The sequence below is a fragment of the Typopeltis vanoorti genome, chromosome 6 (assembly GCF_054136105.1).
Source record: "Typopeltis vanoorti isolate ZY-2024b chromosome 6, IOZ_Tvanoo_1.0, whole genome shotgun sequence".
Lineage (NCBI taxonomy): Eukaryota > Metazoa > Arthropoda > Arachnida > Uropygi > Thelyphonidae > Typopeltis > Typopeltis vanoorti.
Genome location: NC_143554.1, coordinates 96,518,786 through 96,544,245, shown reverse-complemented (window position 1 = coordinate 96,544,245; position 25,460 = coordinate 96,518,786). Strand labels below are relative to the sequence as shown.

At 34.3% G+C, this 25,460-nt stretch overlaps 1 protein-coding gene across 3 annotated transcripts in view; it reads left to right on the top strand.

Moving 5' to 3' along the window:
• Window positions 1-12,235: 12,235 nt before the first annotated feature.
• Klp64D (kinesin-like protein 64D) overlaps window positions 12,236-25,460 on the top strand; it is a 261,208-nt gene continuing 247,983 nt past the window's right edge. For all 3 annotated transcript variants that reach the window (XM_090394321.1, XM_090394320.1, XM_090394322.1), the window contains exon 1: window positions 12,236-12,899. In XM_090394321.1, coding sequence (XP_090250447.1) covers window positions 12,894-12,899 — 6 coding nt within the window. In that variant the 5' untranslated portion in view covers window positions 12,236-12,893. The remainder of the gene's footprint in view (window positions 12,900-25,460) is intronic.

The window sequence follows — 25,460 nt, the reverse complement described above, 5'->3', positions numbered from 1 at the left end:
GAAACGGTACTCCTTTAGTCCTATGAAAATCGATAGGCAGCTCAGGTTACTGAAGTCAAGACTGCCTCGATTTCGTCTTCAGAAAAATGGAGTGTCACAATTTCCTCCATCTCATACTCCTAAAGCTGAATCGATATTATTATTAAAAACACCGTGAGTTCTTCTCTGGATTTTTCTGAGTTGCAATGTTAAAATCTTGAATCTTCTCAAGAAAATAAAATTCTGCTTGTCTGCTTAACTCGGTTACCAGTTTTATTTTATTTTTGTTTTTTTAAGGCTAAAATAGCAAGTTTACAGCTGTGCCCATATAATTAATTTTATTATTATTTTATGTGTTTAAAGGTTTCGTTCTTCTGTTGTTTCAAACTGCTAATAAGCAGATTTGATATTTTATAAAAGTGAGGAGGAAGCAGATAATAAATGATTTTAAAAAATGATACGATAGAACCTTGTACAGTCTAGAGCCAACCTAATTTCAACGGAGTGCTGTAATAATAATAATAATAATAATAATAATAATAATAATAATAATAATAATAATAACAATAATTGGACTATGTGATTAATAGTAATCAAACTATTTCCTCTTCATTTACATTAATGAAAAAATTTCTTTCTCTATATATTCTCTTTTTTAACTTTTCATTTCTTTGCAGAGCGAATATTGGTTCAAATTCTTTGAAAAACATATTAATGAGATGAGATGAGACAAGATCAGATTAGGTCTGACAATCAGATACGTTCTGAGATCCTCTGTCCATTGAGTCTCAATATTTTTTTTTTTTTTTTGTAAAAGTATTCTTGTTTTCATTTATTCATAAAAATTAGTTTGTATTTAATGCTTTAAAAATGTTGATTAAAAAATTAGGCGTCCATAAAAATGTTAAGTATTTTCAATAAATTTCAATTAAAATGTTTTCAAAATTCATTTCCGGATTGACTTTTCATCTTTAATTTATGAAGCCTTGCTGTATAATATAGCTGTTTAAGCTGATTTATAAAATTAAAATTGCCGCCCTCAGCGTAGCTTCCAGAATGCTAACGCTTCACAAAAAAAAAAAAAAAAAAAAAAAAAAAAAAAAAAAAAAAATTGAAATTATATGTCTAGTCACTGAATTCTAAAAAATTCTAAAATTCTAGTCACTGAATGAACTCTTTTGGCGACTTCAAGGGTCGAGCAGTACATACACACGGGAATATCATGGTAATAGTTACTAGGAGAATCACATCTTATCTAGCATGATGTAAGCTAGCACCCATTGCCGATGATGGGTTAGAATATACCTATCATTGGCGATGGTGAAAGATAAAAACTGGCTGCCTATTATTGATTTCTAAAAATTAAAAAATAAATAAATAAAATAAAAACGGTATTGCTAAAGAGTGGTATTTTCCCTTCTAGTTCGTTGGGGTATGAAAATGCTTAAGGGAGTTTATTTATTTTATTAGCTACAGCTATCTATTTTTAAATTGCTTCATATCCTTGAGTAACTTCTCTGCCTTTTGAACTTAAATTTAGTTAATGACAATGGGAGTAATACCACCAACAAAGCACCGAAATCGGAAAATTTTTATAGAGTAAATAGCATATTTTACTTGATAAGAAGATACCTTCTTGTTTGCTTTTCATATTTTATGCTAAGTCCATTCATCTAATTTTCATCCGTCCAAGACGGGTTGAGTCTCTTGATTAGAGGGTTTTAGGCAATTTAATGCAGACAGTCCACCATTCTTCTGTTGCTGCATCCTTCTAAGGGTATTTTCTATATGTAGATGTGTGTTCTCATGGTCCGTTTATCCGTTTGAGGATGAAAAACCCGAGTTTCTGAGAGAAAAAACCCTGCCGCTCTATGAGACCGGCTAACTCACCCTCAGTTGAAAAGTCCTGATGAAGGTTCTTCGGGTTCTAGACGGGATTCGAATCCATATCTCTCCAAGAAAATGGCGTCAATTGAGCTATGGAGGCTCCCTAAGTAAGAATTAAAAAAGTCTACACATAAAATAACTTAATCTTCCCTAGGAAAGATGCTTTAAATCAGCGATTGACAGTATATATCGCTGCGAGTCACATGTTCCCACTTCCCTCCCAGTGATTTCAGTGGAGTGGCCCGCAAATAATTTCAGCTTTGCATGGAAAACTGGTCTGTCAACAATATTGCTACTAAAAAGAGCAAATGACTAACTTCTTTTCATTAACTTATTTTCCAATATTGTAAAAATGCTATAGTGAGACAAATGCGTTAAAGGATTTATTATTTATTTTGTTAAAAGACCACTTTGACTTGCAGATCGAGTTGCTCCATGGTGAAAACGAAATATTTTAATCTTGCCTGTTTGCTGTTTGTACTTGACCATATACATTTGATCTGGTTGTGTGCTTCATTATTAGTTCTAACTTTCACCTGTGTTGTAAACAATAGAATATATATTTTGCAAGATATTCAAGAATAATACGGTTCTTTGACGTTTGTTTTTTGTTTGTGTATATTTTGTATTGATAAAAAGCAAGTTAATATGTTAGGTTGTTCATTAATATACTCAGTATTTTTAATTTCATCGTCAAATTTAAATTTTAAACCTCTTTTCAAGAGCCTGCATAGCTCAGTAAATGTGGCGTTTGCACGTTTACTTGACCGCATGAAGGAAGACTTCTTCGTTTTGAATCTACTCGGCGACTAGAAGAAATTTTTCTAAGCCTTTTTCGACCGGTTCCCGAGTTAGTCGATCTCTGGCATGGGCAAGCGGGTTTTTTTCTCCTGGAAACTCGGGTTTTTCGTCCCTTGAACTCAAGAAAATCGACCGTAGAACCCTCATTATTTCAGACATTAAATACGAGTGTTAGGGTTAGTGACCACGAGATGGCGGCACTTGTTGAGCCGTCTCTCTTCACTGCGTTCCGCTTAATTAGTGATAGCCTTGGGCCAGCTATCTCTGATTGGGTACTAGTGGAGATTGAACTGCCCATTCAGTCTCCAAAAGTTAGATAGAGCTAAAACGGCCTCGCCAACTCCCTAATTCCGGGAATAAAAAATGTATTAGCTATTTTTTTAGAACCTGTTTTCAAAAATGGCAGTAAAAATATTATATTAGTTCTTTTGTTTTAAAAAACAGTTAATATGTTTTTATGTGTTTTGTACAGTTTTGTTATAAATAAAATTTAAAAAGCCAGCTATTTTATTTTTTTCGCGCCATTCGTACATTGTTAATGTATAAAGATAACTCAGGTGTGGTCCTCTTACAAAACCCTACAGGCTCGGTGTTACCGCCAATGCTTACTTTAGATTATATTAGGGCATTTGTTGCAAAATCAGCATATCTCAGTATCCAAGAAAAACTATGTGATATTATTCCACGTGCAAATATTTACTTTGTTTATGCTAAAGTAACAAAATAAACAAATAAATAAAAACTATCATATACCTATTTTTAGTTCCAAAGGGATAGGCAGATCTCTTTTTGTTCTATTTAAAGACAATGATAACACGTCTCCGCCATGTATCGTAACAGGTATATATATTCTTGTCTGAAACGGTTTCTATGTTTTAGTTGCGGGGTTAAATGCCGGAGTTTTCAGGACGGAAAAACCTACTTACTTGTATGATTTCCAACTAACTCGGGAACCAACTACTGAAAGACCTAGAAAAAGTTCCTCTTGTTAGCGACTAGAATCGAATCCATAACGAGCTTTCTTCAGGTGGTTTAACGCAGAAGCAAGTGCATTTCCCTAGGGCTATACAGTCAACAACAGTAATAATTTCTTCATGATATAATTTCTTATATAAAATAAATCCTCCAACACCTTTTATTGCCCGGGGGTGGGGGAGTACGGGTAACTGCTTTATCTCCCAGCTGACTTTTTTTAGCCATTGCTTCAAACACTGCTGGTGGTGAGCACAAAGTTCAAAATCTTTCAGTGAATCAAGTCTTTCAGGATAGAGATTATAGCAAACAAGTGCCGTCATCTCTTAGACCTAAACCTTAACTAGTGGTATTTTTATTTTATTTTAACATAATCCAAATCCTGCTCTAGAAACCAACCAATGGAACTTTTTCAATTCATTTCAGTTCTCTAATGAGCAAGGTGGTGGTGTCTAATGCTCAGCAATGAAATTCATCTCACACCAAAGACAATCAGTCATCAATTTGTTTATTATATAATATTATATATTATAAGCATCTCCATGGAGTCTGTAGACTCATTGCGGAATGTTCATTACAAAAACATTAATCAAAAATTATCAATACTTGTACAATATATGTCATATTTTACATTGCAAATACTGTTAGCAATGAGCAATAGATGGCGTTGATGGTAGTTGTGTGTAGTAGGAGAATTATATGATAGGCGAGACGGTTAGACGTGTGTGCGTGGCAGAATGGAGTGCCCTCCCGCTATGAGGCCTGGATTCCTTTGAGGTGTCACGTAACAATAATAATAATAATAATAATAAAAATTGCTGACAAATCACACACAACTGACTCTACAATCTATTCCACATCTCCAAGCAAAAAAAAAAAAAAATCTAGTCATCACTCCCTTACTTATTACACTCTTACTTAATTTCTATAGAGGGCCTCTAGTTTCCTCACATTATTCATGTACTGAAATATTTCGTCTGCATGAATCCTATAACCCCCCCCTAAAAATTATCGTCATCATCATCATCATCATGCATATCAAGAAATTAGGCCTAGCACGGGGCCTGTTCCGGCCTTAGAAATCATCGTTGAATCGTTTAAGACAGGGGTGGCTAACCTTTTATAGTTCATGCGTCAATTTCTTCATTTTTCAGTTAAGATGCGCCATACAAATTTATACCACTTTTCAGCCCTTCTAAAATATGGTAATATGGATATATTTAACAGTTATGCATAAAATGATTTATTACATATATGGTAATATAGACGCTTTTAGCAGTTTTAAATAAAAGGATTTCATATAAAGACAAGATAAACATTAATTATTTTATTGAGACGTTTGAAATTGCTTTGCTTTTGCTAAGCTTGTAATGTTTGAAGTTAAATCAGTTACAGAAAGCATCAAACAGTTTTTCAAATTTGAATCAGTCAATCGCGACCGCAGTTTGTTCTTAATCATTTTCATTGATGAATGCTTGTTCGCATCTGTATGTAGTTCCAAAACGACAGATATAACTCTGAGCAAATTTTCTCAGTTCTGGAAAATGTTCACAGGGCAACGATCGCCAGAAATTAATTATATCAGAAGCATCTGGGAGTGATGGACGTTCATTAAATTTCATTTTCAATAAAGAATTGGTTTTGAGATCAATAAATTCCATTTATTGATCTCAAAACCATTGAGATCAATAAATGTCATTGTCATTTATTGATCTCAATTTTGTAATTTAATTATAAATTAAATTACAAAATAAAGGGATTTAATTATAAATCCCTTTTCAGTAAGTGAAAAGGGATTTATAAATGCAAGTATGCAGTCTTGTTCTTCGGCAAAATCGCTAAAACGACTGTTAAAGGACTCTTACAATAATCCGAGCTTCTCAGTATATTCTGTAAAGTTGCCATTATCTTCAACAGATTCACTATGTTTTTTTAAGTATGGAAATTTACTTAAATTCCCGTTTTCTAACTGGGAGATGAACAGTTTTAGTTTCATTTTGAATGCCCTGATGTCATTTACTAAGCTAGGAAACAATTTGTTCTTGCCCTGCAGTTTCAAAATTAGATTATTGAGGTGGCTGGTAACATCAACTAAAAATGCTAAATCAAATAACCATTTCTCATCACACAACAGGACTTTTTCCTCATGCAGCTCATCCTTCTCTTCCAGAAAATTACGAACACTTTCTTTCAGCTTCCAAAATCTACCGAGAACTTGTCCTTTAGAAAGCCAGCGCACCTCACAATGAAGGATGAGATCACCATATTCCATATCTAGCAGTTCACAATATTCTCTGAATTCTCTTCTAAGTTTTAAAAGAGGTAAACCGTGAGTAGACATATCGGTACACAATAAATAACGGAAAAAACTCACGTAGAAAGATTATTTATTAGTATAATTTTCGCCTGTGTGTCACAGGCATCCTCAGTACATTAAGCTCAAAATTAAACATTAACTGACAATTCCAAAAAGCGCCACTTAAGTAGCTGGTGTAAGATAACTAAAAAGGTCAATAACTTTCCTAAAAAAAAATGAATATAATAAAAAGTTAGGAAAGATTAGCTGATTTGTAAAGTACTATCTCCAGGTGTCTACCAGATTCCGTGCTCTTGTGGATTATCTTATTTCGGACAAACGGGAAGATCTGCCTCTATTCGGCTAGAAGAACACCAATCTTATATTGAATACTTTAAACCTGAAAAGTCTGGACTTTCTGAACATGCCATCTTCACTAGACACAGAGTTCATTGGAGAAAGACAAGAGTTCTTCACAAAAGTCAGTTTCTCATGGAACGCCTTTATAAAGAAACATGTGAAATTCTACTTCATTCTCCTAACTTAAACAGATCCGACGGCTTACGTCTGTCCCCTTTATGGGAGATAGTACTTTACAAATCAGCTAATCTTTCCTAACTTTTTATTATATTAATTTTTTTTTTTTTTTTAGGAAAGTTATTGACCTTTTTAGTTATCTTACACCAGCTACTTAGGTGGCGCTTTTTGGAATTGTCAGTTAGTGTTTAATTTTGAGCTTAATGTACTGAGGATGCCTGTGACACACAGGCGAAAATTATGCTAATAAATAATCTTTCTACGTGAGTTTTTTCCGTTATTTATTGTGTACTGAATTCTCTTCTGTTTAATCCTCTTGCTCTAATTTTATTCACACACTTTACAACTGGTATCATAACATGCTTCAAATTTAGAGTTTTTCCACACAGAGATTCTTCATGTATAATACAGTGATACTTTAGTAGAGAACGACCTAAAAACTTTTCAAGTAAAGTTACAGTCCCAGAAACTCTACCTACCATTGACGGTGCTCCATCAGTGCAAACACTGATGAGCTTACTAGAATCTAGTTGTTGATTTTCTAGACATGTCTTTACTTTGTCAAATATGTCTGACCCTCTGGTTTTTCCATCAAGTGACTCAAGACCGATAACTACTTCAAAGATGTTAAAATTACCATCAATTCCTCCTTTAAAAATGCTTAATTGGGCTACATCACATATGTTGCGGATTCGTCCAAGGCTAAAGAAAAGCAAGAACAAGCATGAACATGGTCTTTCAATTGCTCAGTAACATCATGGGAAAGTTCTTCGATGCATCTTGTAATTGTTTGCTTGGATAGAGTAATTTGGTTTACTTTTCTTTCAACATTCTTATCACCAAGACATTTTGCAAATTTTTCGAGACAGGGCTTAACAACTTCCTCTCCATCAGAGAAAGGCTTGTGTTTTTTAGCCAACACAAAGGCAATTTCATAAGATGCCTCCAGCATTGCCCCACTTTCACAACTTCTTTTCACAAATATATTTTGTCTCTTTTCTATTTCTTCCATTTTCTTAACCACATATTCTTTCCGCAACTCAGACCCAGGAACTAACTTCAGTTTTTCTTCTAATTCAGCTTGATGTTTCCTATAGTGTCTGTTAAGATCATGTCTTCTATTATCTGAGAGAGTACTTTCACAAACAATGCACAACGGTTTTCCTGAAGGACCCGCAATAAATAAGAACTCATTTTTCGACAGTTCATTAAACTGGCGCTTGCTATCACCTTCTGCTTTTCTTCTGCTCATTTTCTTTTGCAAAGTAATGGGTTACTGACTGTAAATATATATATATATATATATATATATATATATATATTTCAGAAAGTAAAGCTTATTATTAAATAATTTATTTAATCAATTATTTTATCGTTTTAAACATTATGAACATTCAAAAACAGTTCTACAAGTTTAAGATAAGATTCCTGTTTTCATGAAGGCCTAATACAGTTCTAAAAGTTTAAAAATCATATATATATATTTCTTTTCATAGAGAGTTTTCGTCTCTCTCTCTCTCTCTCTCTCTCTCTCTCGTAATATATTATGTCCAATGAAATACGAGATCGCTTCTTGCCATAAAACAGTCGATCAGCTGGCAATCACACACACAACCCAAACATTCTCATTACGCTTTGCTGATGATCAAGTAAATTTTAGCAATAAACCTACTATACGTAAATAAAAAGTAAAGATATTGTATAAAAAATAAAATAAAAACACACACATACAAATACACCGAATAATTGCAGGTTTCAGTAATCAGCAAATTAGTTGAGCGGGCAAGAACTTGACATACGCGTTCAAAATGAAAAAAAAAACATTTTTAAATTTACAGAACTATATTAAGCCTTCATGAAAACAGAAATCTTATCTTAAACTTAAAGGCTTTTAATAAAAACATATAAGTTCGAAAACACAGAATTGTTCACTCACATCGAATCAGAAGTCCATCGAACGTTATGACACGAGAGTCAGCTGTAAACTGATTGAGTAACTGGTGACGCATGTATCACGATTTGTATACGATATATATATATATATATATATATATATATTTGTATATAAATCGTATACAAATTTTTTTAAAATTTTTCTTTGGGGTTCAGTGCGCTACTTCTAATCATGCAATGCGCCGCGCCATAGGTTGGCCACCCCTGGTTTAAGAGGACATCCTGGTTTTCTTTTCCCTAATGGCTTGTACTTTAAGGTTTGTTTTTGGTAATCTTTCTGTTTCCATTCTTAACGTGTTCCATCCATTTATGTTTATATTTTTTAATTTTTTCTATTACTGGTTCTTGATTTAATTCTTTCATAATTTCTTCGTTTCTTTTGGGATCAAATAGGGTACTCAGCAGTTTTTCTCATAAACTTCATTTCTGCTGTTATTAATCTTTGTTTGTCTTTTTTTTTTATTGTCCAGATTTCGCTTCCATACTAAGGCTAATGTATTGTATACTTTTAGTCTAGTTTGTTTTTGAACAAGGTTTGGTTTAAATATAGAGTTAATTACGCCTGTTATTTTTAAATATTTTGCAATTTTTACGTTTATATCTTTTTCATTTTCATATGTGATCATACATCCTAGGTAGTTAAATGAATTCACCTAAAAATTATGTTTTTATGATATTCCCCCTTATCTGTCGATTAACTAGCTCCTGTAACTCACAAATCTTCATTATCTCTCCACATAACGGGCATCACACATTCCTGCCACCATCTTATTGACTTGCCTCTAAATCCGCTCCACCTGATCTACATCTCCAAGAAACTTGGGCAACTAGATCTGTGCACAATAATCAAAGCCTCTAAAGTGGAATAATAACCTTCTTATCTCTGCATGTCAGGGTGTTCTTCAATAACTAGGTAATTTTATGAGTTTTTTAGCCACTCTTGCAATAGGTTCTCTGAATTTCAACTCCCTATCCACCAAAACCCCCAAATTTCTGGCTTCATCAAGTTCTTGGAATGCCAATATAGTACACAGCTGATAATCTTTTCCTTCCAAAATGCATAACCTTAGAATTTGTTGTATTAAATTGGCATCCATTCTTCTTTGCTTATTCCGTCAATATATTTAAATCACCCTGTAGAATATCAAAATCATCTTTATCGACTAATGCTCTACCTCCTTTCGTATCATCAGCAAACAACTGAATATTTTCCCTCAGAGATCATTTTCTATATCATTAATAAACAAATTAAACAGAATTGGCCCAATTACAGAGCCTGGCATGCCACTAGTCACAGGCCTTCCACAGAACTGTGCACCTGTATAAACTATTATCTGGTACCTCTTCATTACTCAACCTCTAATCCACATCACCCAGCTTCATGTCAATACCCATTTGATGTAATTTATGTATCAGGATTTATGTATTCGTAAAAGGTGGCATACAATAATGAAAAAGTGCCATTCTTGTTTGTCAACAAGGTTTTTAAAAATCATAATAATCAAACTAAAATAAAACTTTAGGTTGACAATTCTAATGGCATTCGTAGTATAATTTATTTTCGTTCCTTTTGCAATTATTATTATTATTATTATTATTATTATTATTATTATTATTTTAATGCATGACGAACTCTGTAAACTTTCTGGCCCATGAGCTAAACATGTGTCGGAGCATTTTAGGTACAGTATTTGATTTGTCTGTCTGAGTGGTAAATTGTCACTTCTTCTTCAACCTTTTGGTTCTGTCCACTGCTGGACGAAGATCTCGCTCATGATTTTCCAGATCACTTGGTTTTCTGCCTCTCCCATCCATCTCACTCCTGCAATTTGTTCCGGTCATCCCTCCACCTTCTTCTCGGTCTTCCTCTTTGTCTTGCTCCATTCATTGGTCTCCACTCTGTTGTTTTTCTAGTCCATCTCCTGTCACTGCATCTGGCAATATGGCCATCCCATCTCCACTTAGCCTGTTTAATGTATTTTACAATATCCATGACACCATGAGATCTTATCCTTGAGATGTTGTGTTGTTCTCAGCTTTTTGTTTAGGGCTTCTGTTAAAGTCCATGTTTCTCCTCCATATATATTAGGACAGGAAGTATGTACTGCTCGAAAATTTTCCTTTTTAGACTCATAGGGATGTCACTTCTGAATATGTCTCTCATTTTTCCATAAGCCATCTATCCAAGATGAATTCTTCGTTCAATCTCTTTTCTTTGGCACTCCTCAAAAGATATCAATTGGCCAAATATACATATGAAGTAACTTGTTCTATTTCATGGTTTTCAACTTTGACAGTTCTATGTTTAATATATTTATTCATCATTATTTTTGTTTTTTCTCTATTTATTTTTAATCCAATTATTTTGGAGGATTCATTTAGCTGATTTAGCCTTTCTTCCAGATCTTCAAGATTATCTCAGGAAAATATCATTTGCAAATTTCAGATGATGCAGCATTTCTCCATTTATGTTTATTCCTTTTGTTTCAAAATCAAGGCTTCTAAAGACTTCCTCTAGTGCAACTGTAAATAATTTGGGAGCTATGGTGTCACCTTGCCAGATGCCTTTTTGTATTGGGAACTTTTCACTGTTTTTATATAATTTAATTACAGAAGTTGCATTATTGTAAATATGTTTTATTGTTTCAATATATGGTTTCTCAGTTCCCTGGGTTTCAAGTACTTTTAGTGTTGCAGATGTTTTAATTTAATGAAATGCTTTTTCATAATCTATATAGGCCAGACATAAGGGTTTATTGTATTCAATTGATTTTTCAATGAGCTGTCTTAATGTGTGAATATGGTCTCCAAAGTATTGTAATTCTTTCTAAATCTAGCTTGTTCACAGGATTGCATTCCCTCTGGTTTAGATTTTATTCTATTATTTATAATTTTTGCAATTTTTTGGAATTTTTCTCTGTTTTAGGCATTTATTACAGAGTTTAGTCAGCTGTTTGATGACAGAGCTTCCTCCCAGTTTTCAGAAGTCTACCATAATTCCATCTTCTCCTGGGTCTTTCCATTCTTCTTTTCCCACAGTGCCATTTCCACTTCACTTTGTAAGATCTCAGGGGAATCATGTTCTTCCTCATTCGAGTTATCCATAGATGATTCTTGAATGTCCCGGTCTTTGTCTTCATAGAGTTCAGTATAAAATTCCTGAATTCATTTGATTATTGCATCTTTATTTTTTTATACGTTCACTATTTTTTCCTCTTACAGCAGCTATTTCCTTTGTTCCAATTCAACTGATAATGTTAGTCTTAGGACTTTCATATTACTATTGTTTTCTATTGTTTCTTTAATTTTCTTAGTATTATACGATCTAAGTTCATGTTTCATCCTTTTGCGTATAGTTTTACAAATTTCCGCATATTCTATTTTATTGGTGTCATTCAAATCTTTTTTCATATCTCTTCTTTTCTTCATCAGATCTAAGGTTTCCTGTCTTAATTTTTCCTCTTTATGGTGCCTTTTTACACCTCCTATTTCTAATGCACAAATGATCACTACCGAATTTAAAAGTATCTGAACTTTGGAATGCATGTTGCATAAAATATCTTGAATTATTTTATTTGGCGTTCCCGTAGATTCAGTGTGGTGTCATTTTGTATTGGTTAGGATTATTTTTTTATGCAAGTGGGCTGAAACGATTAATATTAATTTCTTCTCTTTATATTGATTTCATTCTTATTGTCTTATTATTGAATATACTGCACATACAAATAATTTGCAGTTTTAATATTCCTACTATTTAAATATCACCAATCATAGATGTCGCTTTACGTCTCTGAAGCAATGTTTGTTTTCGGCTTCTGCACTTAGCAACATATAAATATAGTTAGGGATGTTAAAAGTTATCATATAATTTACAATTATGTTTCTTATTCCTTTTGTGAGGGCTTAAAGCAACCTGAAATGTATACTTTTGATAAGTTTTCTGCTGAGAATTGAATAATGAGAATTGGAATTTGTGAATTTAGTTCTGTAGTTATTTGAAAAATTGAGACATCCAGCCGATGTTTTCCAGTTGACGTTATGATGCGATAACTGCAAGTCAAACCCAAAAACTTTTTTTTTCATCTTTTTTTTTTTAATGTATGGGTTTTATCAATTTAGAACTCCTAGTCAAGCCGCCGCATCGATCGTAGGAACAGCTCTTGCGATGACGCATCTATGAGTGGTCTGCTAATGTAACCATGGCTTCTTTGAAGTTTCTATGGTTCTCCGAAAACTCTTAGTACTCTATGCCTAGCTGTCAGTTTAACAGTGATATTTATTAAATAGCCTGTTGTCACCTCGTTAGTGAAATACTTGTATTATTTGCTGCTTTCTGGAATACACAAGTATCAAAAATGGATGAAATTGGATTATTTATCTTTACTCTGCTACATCAAACAATGCATTAAAATATCTTAACATTGTAAATAGTATATTATAACTCCTGGAAGCATTTTAGAGGAGAAAGATGCCTGTAAGTATATTTTACGAAATATATTTCCAGTCATTTGTGATTTAAATGTACCTTTAATTATTCTTACCTATTTAAAATTTAAAGTGCTCTATTTAGATAAATTTAAAACAAAATCCGTCCAGTAATTGAATTTACACAAAATATGTTTTCAAAACTATTATAATTAATGAACTCATTGTAGTTTTTTAAAATAATTTTTTAGTTGAAATGCTGCACCAACCAGAAGTGAATATTGGCGAAATATATACACTTGCAAGTTTTCGGATAGTCAAATTCATGGAAGCAATTATCATTTTTGCCATCAATAAATAGCAAAAGTGGTAATTTATAATATTATTTAACTATTAATGTGGTACTGGTTATTGGTGGGTTTGAAATCGAATTTAGTTATGTAGCTTTTTTTTTTTTCTTGTCATCCCTTTTTCCCTCCCATTCAATGTTTCCCAGGCAACGTTTCAGTAAACTAGACCACGCGCCGTCACTTCCTTGAATACGTATTGCTGTTAATTGCGCACATGCTAATTACATATTTGATTGAATGGAATAGAATGAACTGCCTAATTATAATACTATATTATAATTACTTTTTTGTCATGATTACATAAGAATATGATAGACTTCATATACACTATCTGAATAAAATCAACATGTAACTGAATCTCACCCATGAGGATTCATAATATTCCAAGTCAATAGGCTGTATCGCAAATTACTTTGTGAAGAGTTGTAAACGAAATTCGAATCTAATATTTTCATTATTTTTGTTTAATTAATTTATCTTGGCAAATTCTTTATAAAATATCTTATATACAACCATAAATCTGTGTTGTTACCATCATAAATATATTAGTTTTGATATCCTATGTGAATAGGCACATTTTCTGAAATGTTACTGTTAACACCGATGAGTTTAGTACTCAGTAAATATATATATATATATATATATATATAATAAAAATTGAAGCATTTACTTTAATGTTTTTTATTACTATTTTTTTACACTTTTATAATTGAGTTTAGTCAGTGTGGTTATAAATGTGTTATAAATCATAATTATATATAGATTATTATTATTATACAGTATAAGGGCATTATATAGATTCATAACAGGAAGTTCACCAACATCAACACAAACCATCAATACCTGCCATATTTTGTTAAAGAACTCATTCATTGTTAAAGTGCTCACAAGTGAGCTTACTTAATTTCCAGGGATGATCCCTAGTTTTCCCTGCACCAGTCATGTACTAAAAAAATGTTTCTATATTAATCCTATAAAACACCTTAAGGCCTGGTTGACCAAGTGGTTCGCGTATCCACTCTCCAGCCTAAAGGCTGCGGGTTCAAATCCTGCTGTGGGCATGGATGTTTGTGATTGTCTGTGAAAATTCTAGTGGTGGTGGTGGTGGTGTAGATAATGTGGTTGGTGGATGACGGGTGGATGAGGTTGAGTGGTGGAGAGCTGTAGAGTAGGTGCCCTCCCTCGATGAGTCTTGGACTCCCTGGAGGTGTCAAATAATAATAATAATAATATCTGTAATAGATATGATGGCTCATGCAAAAAGTTAAGCAAGTTTGAGCACAGTTAGTAGTTAGAAGGTGGTGTAGATGATGTGGTTGGTGGACGATGGGTTGATGAGGTTGAGTGGTGAAGGTGGAGAGCTGTAGAGCAGTTGCCCTCCCTAGATGAGTCCTGGACTCCCTGGAGGTATCAAATAATAATTATAATATCTGTAATAGATATGATGGCTCATGCAAAAAGTTAAGCAAGTTTGAGCACAGTTAGTAGTTAGAAGGGATTCAATCGTTCGATGCTGTTAGCACACTCTCCCTCGATGAGTCTTTAGACTCCCTGGAGGTGTCATATAATAATAATAATAATAATAGATCAAATCTTTAATCTTTCCTCATATAGAGCATTCCATAGAGATTCCATAGCATTAGATAGCTGGAATATGTTCCACCTCTTCCAATTAATTGATTTTTATTTAATAATTAATTGATAAATATTAATATGGCAATATCACTTTATATATTTAATAATGTTTTCATTAATTTGTTTGCAATCCAGTTTTCACATATTAAGTTAAATATGTTAAAACTCATGATGACATGCAAATTTTTATTATTAATATAATAGTATTTTCAGTATATTAATTTAGGCACTTTAGGCTAAAACCTTTGGCTGGTTGTTAAATCATAGTAAAATCAGAGCTAAGGCAAACAAACCTTTTTTTGGTACCTGGCTAAAAAATTATGCTTCTAAATTTCATTTTTGCAAATCTGTATCCTTTTTATAAAAGGACAAATTCCCCATTTTTTTTCTTAGATAAAAGTTATTTTTTTGCTTCATTTCATTCTTAATTAAAATTATCATCATGCCATGTTTCATACAGGTTTATTTCAGTTGTTCTCAGTTTTTGCAAACATGAACTAATTATAATTATAATAAACCAGAATCTCATGATTGTTTCAAAATTAGTTGCATCATCTTAGAAACGAATGTTTTTTTGCAAATTTAAAAAGGCAATTTTTTTTCTATTGGTGGTGGTGTCTTAACTGACACCACCACCAATAGAAAACTGTTAAGTAGTACGATTAGTGTTTGCCTATTAAAAACAAAAACGTTTTTCTTCTATGTTCACTGGGCATCTACAGATGCCGTATGGTCACTCCGATGCTCGATGATGTTCCACACCAGACCTCACCATGTAGTCCTGTTGTTGCTTTTCTGGCAGCCTCAATTCTCTGAAGATCAGTCACTCCACACACGCCATCCATCCCTCTCATTGATGGTCTACACCTGCCTCTTTTTCCAGGAACTTTACCTTCTATTACTGTTCTGAGAAGTCCTCCTTCCATCCTTCTATGTATCCAAAATATTTTAACTTTCTTCTGTCAATATCCTTAAGGAGCCTTAAAGTTCTACTAATCTTTTCTAACACCCATTCATTTGCACGGCTTTCAGTATATGATATCCTCAACAGCCTTCTGTAACACCACATTTCAAAAGCAGATATCCGTTTCTTATCTGACCTCTTTAGGTTTCAGGTCTCGCATCCATAAGTTGCTGTTGGAAAAACAACTGCATCTAAAATCCTCAACTTTGTTCCCATGGAGAGATCCATCCTTCCAGATTTTAGACAGGTTTCTGACTGTTGTTTTAGCCATTCCTAACCTTTTTCTGACATCTTCTGAACAGCAAATCTTCACATTAATAATGGATCCCAGGTACTCAAACTTGCTGACTTCCTCAATTCTTTCTCCATTAAGATACACTTGTTTCTCAAGAGCATCTCTGTTTGTTTTTTCTTTGAGAACCATGATCTTTGTCTTGCTAGAATTGAGTTGAAGTCCTCTGTTATTACTGATCTTGTTAACTTTGTCAAGAATTAGTCCTAGTTCTTCCATGTCATTACAAAGGAGTACTGTATCATCAGCATACCTCAGATTACTGATCAATCTACCTCCTATTGTAATTCCTGTCCTGAGCTCATCCAATGCTTCACGCATGATGTCTTCTGCATATATATTAAACAAGTGAGGAGAAAGTAAACATCCTTGTCTAACTCCTTTTCCAACTTGAAGCCAGTCAGTCAATCCAACACCTGTTCTTACTGTGGCTTCTTGCTAGTTATACAAGTTGGCTATCAACCTGATAGTGTGTTGAGGAAAACCCATTCTTTTCATCACTTCCCACAGTTTCACATGCTCAACACACTCAAAAGCTTTAGAGTAGTCTAAGAAACACATTACCAGAGGGAGTCTGAATTCTTTATATTTTTCTATGATCTGTCTAAGGCAAAGGATCTGATCTCTGGTGCCCCTACCTTTCCTAAAACCTGCTTGTTCCTCGGGCATCTCTGCCTCAACTTTGGCCTCAATCCTATTTAGCATGATCTTTAATAAAATTTTGCTTGCATGAGATATCAAACTAATAGTTCTATAATTCTTGCATGCCTTCTTATCACCTTTCTTGTGTAGTGGTATGAAAACTGACTTCTTCCATTCTCTAGGCCATGATCCTGTCTCCCATATCTTTGTAATCAATCTATGAAACACTCTTATCCCTCCATCCCCTGTGGCCTTAATTAACTCTGCTGGGATTTCATCTGTGCCTGGGGCCTTATTGCTGTTGAGCTGCTTAATTGCTCTTTCAACTTCATGCCTAAAACGTTTTTAACATGTTGTAATTAGGGATCCTATTGTATTCTCTTATCTCACCTGCATTTATTAATCATAAACTAAATATGATAATGATGATAAGCTACGTCTTTATCTCATTTCCTGATTTTCAATTTTCAAGTGTGCATACGCGCACACACACACACACACTCACACAGACACACACACAGTGATCTCTTAAATATCTAACCCTCAGATGAATGAATCTTCACTTAAATGACCTTTGAACTGGTCATTTCATCAACTGATTTCTGGTACAACATCAAGTATTTGTACCTCCAGTTATCCAATCATTCAATTATCAGATTGAATGATTGGATAATTGGAGGATAATTGGATCCTATTTCTATATTAAACATTTCTCCATCTTATTAACTGCTTTTCAGAATAAAGGTTGCTTCTCTGTATTTCTCCAACTTCTGAATTGATTCTCAGAAAACTGTGACCTTCTACAGATCAAATCCCAATCATCATATTGTACTCAAAGCATATGATGCTTTGAGTATAGCTTTTACCCCTTAACCCATTCTTTGTTGTTGAGGCTTAGGCTTAACTAGTTTGCTAGATTACTAGGATATAGTGCTGTTGTTGATTATATAAATAACCTACATTTTTTTTTTTAAATTCAAGAGTCAAAAATGTGTATAAAATACTATTTTTAAATAAAAATAAGATTATATAAGCCCAAGGTCACAATTGAAATAATCTTTAATTTCCAATGTATATAAATTATTAGAATAATGGATGGTATATATTAAGATAATGACGTAGTCCTTTGGAGATAAGAAACTTGGGATAAGTATAAAATCAGAAGCAGTATCTGGCTATTATATTCTCTCAATGCATTTCATTTTGGTTTTGCTCTGTGACTGTTTTAGCTGTTTTGTTAATGGTTTCCCAATGTTTAATAAATATTTGTATATTTAGATGGTATGGGATTAAGATGATTAAAAAGTCATAGAAAATAACGTGGGTTAATGTCATGGATGGAGAAGCTGAAAGGGAATGTTATGATGAAGGATGCAAGTACTGAATGGAAGATAATTAACAAACAATCAGAAATTATAGTATTCTTTAATTTAATTTCTAACCAAGTGGAAAAACTTTCTACCACTTTCTCTGATTCAGAGTATTTTAATAATGAAGTTATACCCCTTTTTATTGCTTGTATATGGGAAATATATGAAATATTCATTAATTCAATTTGATCTCTCTTCTGGGTAGTGACCCTTCCCATAATGCATAACAGTATACACTTCTGAAAGGAAGTGTGCTTGCATTCGGGGATACTAAGACAATTGATGTGAAGTCATCAGTCTCTATATATACAAGTAGTAAAAAGGTGTATCACCTTATTATTAAAATATTCAGGATCAGAGAAAGTGGTCGAAAGTTTTTCCACTTGGTTAGAACTTAAATTCTTATTTAATCCTTTATTCAAGCATAAGCAGAGAAAGTTTGCACATGAAGTATCTTCACAACTAGGCTACTTGCATATAGAGGCTGATACAGGTGCTTTGGTTTTGCATCATGTCTTTTATGGTTACTGTTATGGGCATTGATCCACCAAGTTGGCCACCTGCTATTCATCTGCTTTACTATAATCATGTAAGAACATGAGCAACCACTGGTCAATATCTATCCACTCAAAACATATTGAATGAACTTCTCATCTTCTTCCTTCATTCCATCTAACTTTGCTCTTTGGAAGAGCCTTTCCTATACTGTTTTTCTCAATTTTTACAACCCCCCCCCACACATGACCTTTGGGGGAGGGACAATATAAAAACACTAATCAGCAGACCCACTTCTATGCCTGTCATGACATCCTGTTCAAATCCTCTTGAAGTTTCTTAACTCTTCCAAAGTTAGCATCATCAACAGCACAGCTGCTGAGTGGACAACAGTTTTGCTCTTCATGCAATGGGTTCAAGTTTTGCTGTGAGCATAGATATTTATGAATGCTCTTTAATGGTGGAAGAATTTCAATGACCAGTGTGAATCCTCCACCACTCTGTTAACTGGAGGTTTGAAGTGGCTTCAGAGAGTGCCACTTTCTAGAGCAGGATTTCAGATTATCTAACCTGTCCACAGTACAAATGTAATGTTGGTTTATAACTTTTCCCAGGTAGGAGTCATGAAAAAAAATCTGTCATCATTTCCTGGGACCTTGTGTCCTAATATGTATGCGTTACTTCTACTTTAGTCAATTTTTATCCAACAAAGTATGTTATTATTCTTCATCTGCAATCTAAATAATACCAGTGTTCCATGTGGCTATCAAATGTTTTGATATATCATAACCAGCTTCAAGCCAGCAAAGGTTGGTCGATTGGTAGAGTCTCTGCTACTATTGGCTCAGTTAAGTAAGTTTGAGTGCGGTTAGTAGTTGGAAGGGGACCAATCGTTCGATGCTGTTGGCACTCACTCTCTCCCTCGATGAGTCTTTGGACTCCCTGGAGGTGTCAAATAATAATAATAATAACCAGCAACTTTTTTGGGGGGGGGGGGGAATTGTCCCTATTGCATGGCTAATATTAAAAATAAATAAATGGCACTATCCACTTCTTAGCACATTCCATTAAAACAAGAGGTGATATATATCCTCTCATCCCAATACCTTATTATTATCATGCGTTTTTATTATCTTAAATATCCTCATATTCCTTCTGGTCCCTTTGCTATTGCTCTCTCTCTCTCTCTCTCGCAAAAATGGAATATCTTGTCAGAGAGAGAGATAATATAAAAGAGATATAATACCAAACTCACTCTGACAAGAATGGAATATTCCGACAGAATGCTCATTTTGTTGACATACAATCCTGCTATCTTCTGAAGTGATAGCTTTATCATCATCATATCATAGTCATTTTTCCTTATACTCACTGCTTAACAGAGGAATTATCAAGAATTCTTCTAGTATTCAATCACCTCTCAATACTTAGGTGAGAGATAGATTTCATCACCATGCGAGACCACCACTCTGCCTATTAGAAGTCTGAAGTGGCTTGAAAAAGTTCCACATTTGATTTCTAGAGCAGGGTTTCCAGACTATGTAAAATAAATTTAAAAAATATAAAATTGATAAAAGTAGAAAGGTTTGCAAATAATGTTTTGGGCTTGCAATATAAGGAAAAAAAAACTATGGCTTCTGCTTTATTATTATTATGTGACACCTCTAGGGAGTCCAAAGACTCATCGAGGGAGGGCACCTACTCTACAACTCTCTGTCTCCACCAATCCACCAACTACACCAATGCATCTACCGCCCATCACCACCACCACTAGTATTTCCATAGACAGCCACAAACATCCATGCCCACGGTGAGATTCACCCTCAGCCTCTTGGCTTGAGAGCGGATACACTAACCACTCGTCCAACCAGGCCAGCAAATGTCATGATTTACTTATCATCTGTTTTAGTTTTACAGCTAGCATTTTTTTACCCACTGCAATTTGTTACTTTCTCAAATATGACACTACCATAATATCTTTTTCACAGTGCTTACTTTATTCATTAATCTTGATGTATAAAGTATAAGAATAAATAAATAAATATATATATATATATATATTTATTCATTAATCTTGATGTACAAAGTATAAGAATAAATAAATAAATAAATATATACATATATGAATGAATGAATGATCATTAACTCGGTTAACATACATATTTTTTAAAAGAATTGAATGACTAGAATCGAGATTTAAGTAAAAAGGTTTTAATATTAAAACACTACTAGTGTTTTAATATTAAAACACTAGTAGTGTTTTAATATTAAAACATATTAATTAAAAAATGTCAGCTTGTAACAGCCTTCATCAGGTGACATTATAAAAGAAAGAAAAAAGAAAAAACACTAAAACACTGAAGCTTAAATAAACTAAGAACACCATAGAGAGTCTCTATACATAATTAACATTAAAACGTTGTGGTTGTATTTAAAGCTGTTCTTTTGTTTGTGGTATTGTTGGGAAAGTACGTGTTAGTAGCATCTCGTGAATGCCAGTACATGATTACAGCTGAATGACTATCTGGGAGGTTGTAGCTCAAGTTATTATTTAGATGAACAGGATTAAAGATGATTTACCTAGATTCTACGATTTTTCTCTCTAGTTCATCATTGCAGCGGAAGATGTTAATAGATTTTTCCCAGCAGACTTTGTGACTTTGGCTTTCATCATTAGGATTAGCTGAGAAAAGGATATGACTTGATAATGCACTGGCTCGCTGTCTCTTGTAAGTAATGCTGAGCTTGAAACGGATAATTCCCTGCCTTTACTTGATGTCAAACTGACACGCTCCTCTGGTAAACTTAAAATATCGATGTATAGAAAGCCAACGCATACCAACAGATATCTGCATAGTCAGTCCCATCACTTCCCTCCTCATAAGCTTGGAATAATTTTCACCTTGGGACATAGAGTACATTCTCTTCTGGATGACCCAAATGAACTTCATACAGAAATAAACCATCTCAAAACTTCTTTCAAAGTTAATGGATATTCCAAGAGAATCATTGAAAAATTCCTTCTTAATCCTCCTAGATATCACTCAGAAGAAACAAATAGATTCAAAGGCAATATTTCTATTTCTTACATAAGTACAGTTTCACATTAATTAGCAAAAGTTCTAAGAAAATACAATATCAGAACCTTGTTCACTGCACTTCCAAAAATCCGTTTCTTAATAAGCCACCCAAAACCTTGTCATCATCAACTCAAATACCCTGGTGTATATAAAATATTGTGTGATTGTGATATTCCTTATTTTGGGCAGACAGACAAATCTGTCAAATTGCGTATGGAAGAACACATGAGGGACATTACTTAAAGAGACAGCAAGCCAGTGCATTATCAAGTCATATCCTTTTCTTGGCTAATCCTAACGATTAAAGACCAAAGTCACAAAGTCTGCTGGGAAAAATCTGCTAACATCTTCCATTGCAATGATGAACTAGAGAGAAAAATCATAGAATCTAGGGAAATCATCTTCAATCCTGTTCATCTAAATAATAATTTGAGCTACAACCTCCCAGATAGTTATTCAGCTGTAATCATGTACTGGCGTTCATGAGATGCTACTAGCACGTACTTTCCCAACAATACCACAAACGAAAGAACAGCTTTAAATACAACCACAGCGTTTTAATGTTAATTATGTATAGAGACTCTCTATGATGTTCTTAGTTTATTTAAGCTTCAGTGTTTTAGTGTTTTTTCTTTTTTCTTTCTTTTATAATGTCACCCGATGAAGGCTGTTACAAGACAAAACTAGTAGTGTTTTAATATTAAAACCTTTTCACTTAAATCTCAGTTCTAGTCATTCAATTCTTTAAAAATATATATATATATATAGCGTGACACTGTAATTTCTGAATTTACCTTAATTATCTTCCATGTAATTCCCTTTCAGCTCCTCCATCCATGTCATCAGCTCAGGTTATTTTCTAAAACTTTTATATCATCTTTCCTGTACCTCCTATCACATATACAGGGTGTTCGGGATAAATTTGACAGTTTCGTAAGGAAAAAGAAAATCTTCTTTGTGTCTATTAAATTTAATGAATTGACAAAAAAACATTACAGGCAGAGTTAATTACAATACTATCAACAAGATTTACTCAAAATAACCACCATTAGCATCGATCACAGCTTCAATTCTGCTTCGGAACCTCGAACAAGCTGATGCTACAGTCTCCCTGGGAAGGGCCGCAAAAACTGTTTTAATTTTATCCATTAACTGGGCTTTTGTATTACTGGAAGTGCGATTGGTGTCTTTTTCAACTGCGCCCCATACAAAATAATCCATGGGGTACGAACGCAATTAAGGTCTGGGGAGTTTGGAGGCCAAACATTTGGACTGGTGAAGTCGTAGAAATTTTCAGACAACCATTTTTGACTTTTCCCAGAGGTGTGGCAAGGGGCCGAATCCTGCTGCCATACATACGGCCTACCATTGGCTACCCTTGTTATCCAGGGCTTGACTACAGTTAGCAACTCCACGAACAAAGCCTGAATTCCAATGCCAGGGTTCTTCAACACCTGTTCCTGCAGATTTGCGAGGAATTCTGCTGTACGAACGCAATCAGATCGTCTGCTAGGGATCTTTCTTCTTGCTACATCCTCGTAGTCATCATTGCAAGCCTCTAGTTCATGCCTGATTGTTTTTACTGTATTCAGGGAGCATTGGGCAGCAGTCGTAATATCCTTATTTTGATGGCGGGCACGAATCATCATGATACAAGTTATTCTCTTCCATGATTCAGGTGGGTTCCAGCTATCCATCCTTTCTGACATCTTGTAGATGAATGAAGAAGGGTCCAAACTTTTAAATGAAGAGAAGTGTGTGTTAATACATGTAACTTACGGAAAAATATAATTAATTATAAATATGTCAAATTTATCCCGAACACCCTGTATATCCTTCTTAGCCTGATGCCCACATTATAAGCTAAAAAAATATTTTACATATACATTCAAACATCGAATACTGCAATTGTCCTCCCCCCCCCCAATTCCTGTGGGGCACCTATTCATGGTGGAGGGGCGCCTCCCAGTGATGGTACTGGCCGTTTTCATTCTTCCTTTTTTTCAATTCTTTATTTCCCATATTCTTTGCTCTACTTCTCCTGGGTCTTTTTTACTATCCTTTCTTCCAGATCACTATCACCGGAATTCAACACCCTACCATTGTATTTGCTGTGTGGTGTGGTGTGATCCATGGACATTCAGAAAGGGGGGGGGGGATCATGGTAGTCTTATACTACTTTACCCTCTTGTTTGGCAAAATGGGGGTGGTCCTGGATGGTCCATGCAGAATCAGTTGGCTAGTGGGCTACGAGGGGATCAACGGTGTTGCAGTAAGTCTCTCATCCCGTGGTCCAGGGGTCAGGATCTAAAGGTTGCTGTGGTTCTGGTATAGCATCCAAGGTAGCCCTGTATTCCACTCCTGAGTGCAGTTATTGCTTGCTGGTCAGTGGGCATCCATGTGTGGCTCCATGGTGGGTGGGAAGCAATCAAACCCAAAAACCCCTTGAGCACGAAACCTTCTTAGGTGAACTTTAATGGTCACAATATTCTGTGGGATAGTGCCAACACAAATAGATGTGGTCATATCATTGAACGAATCCTTGACTGTAAATACCTCTCTATTTTGAATACTAAACTCAGTACTTTCTTCCATATGCTTAGCTGCCTATATTTTTCAATCGATCTTACAATATGTTTCCCCTTCCATTCTTCCACTGCCCACATGGGATGTCGAATAGAACATATATCGAAGCAATCGCCTTCCTGCTCTTTGCACAGTGTCTTCACAGGAACAATGTTCTCATACATGGATGTCCATATGAAAAATAGACCAGTCTGACTGGAGCACTTTTTCCCATCTTGCAAAATTTAATACTGATACACTCGTTGAAACACCTATCAATGAAGCATTAAAGTGTGTGATAGACTGCATTGTCTAGGCTGCAACAGCCTCCATTCTAAGAACATCTTAATTTCCACTCTATCAAAAGCCTTGGTAGAACCTAAAATGTCAGGTAGCCAAAAAAGATCAACACAGAGAATGGGGTATATTTTGTAGATACCCCATCACATCAAACTTAATAGCTTTTAAGCATGCTCGGGCCAAAGCATGTTATGTGAGATGTCAGAGTCAAAATGGATCCACTTTACCTCATCAATTAATCAAATGACCAGTGCAAAAATTGTGTGGAATAAAATCCAGAAAATGAAAGGACACACCATTTGTCTATCCTAGACCATAATAGATGCATTATTGCTGATCCCAAAGTTATTGCAGTTCATATCCTCCTGAATTTTTAATATTGAAAAAGCAGAGAATTTCAAAATTCAGAGCCAACATTTTTTCTACCAGTTGGCTTGAGCCATACAATCACTATTTGTTAAGGAGAAAAATAGCTAAAAAATATTTCTTTTACTGTCTCACTCCACTGCAGTAGGGCCTGATGACATCTGTTATGAAATGATAAAACATCTACTATCTTCTTCTATGGATCTCCTTCTCTTAATATACAACAGAATACTCATAGAGGAAGAGTTTTTGGATTCTTTACATTAGTCAGTTGTCATTGTTATCCCAAAACCAGGAAAGGATCAAACACAAGCAAATAATTATTTACCAATTGCTCTGAACAGCTGTCTTTATAAGATAGTAGAGAAAATGATTAATGGCAGACTTCTCTGGTATTTAGAAAGCAATGATCTCTCTAGTAAAAAAAAAATAACAAAAGTAAAAATGATCTCTCCAATATATAGTATGGCTTTCATAGACATCATTCAACTTTAGACCATTTGGTCTGTTTAAAAACTTGTATAATAGATGCATTCTTGAAGCCAGACCAT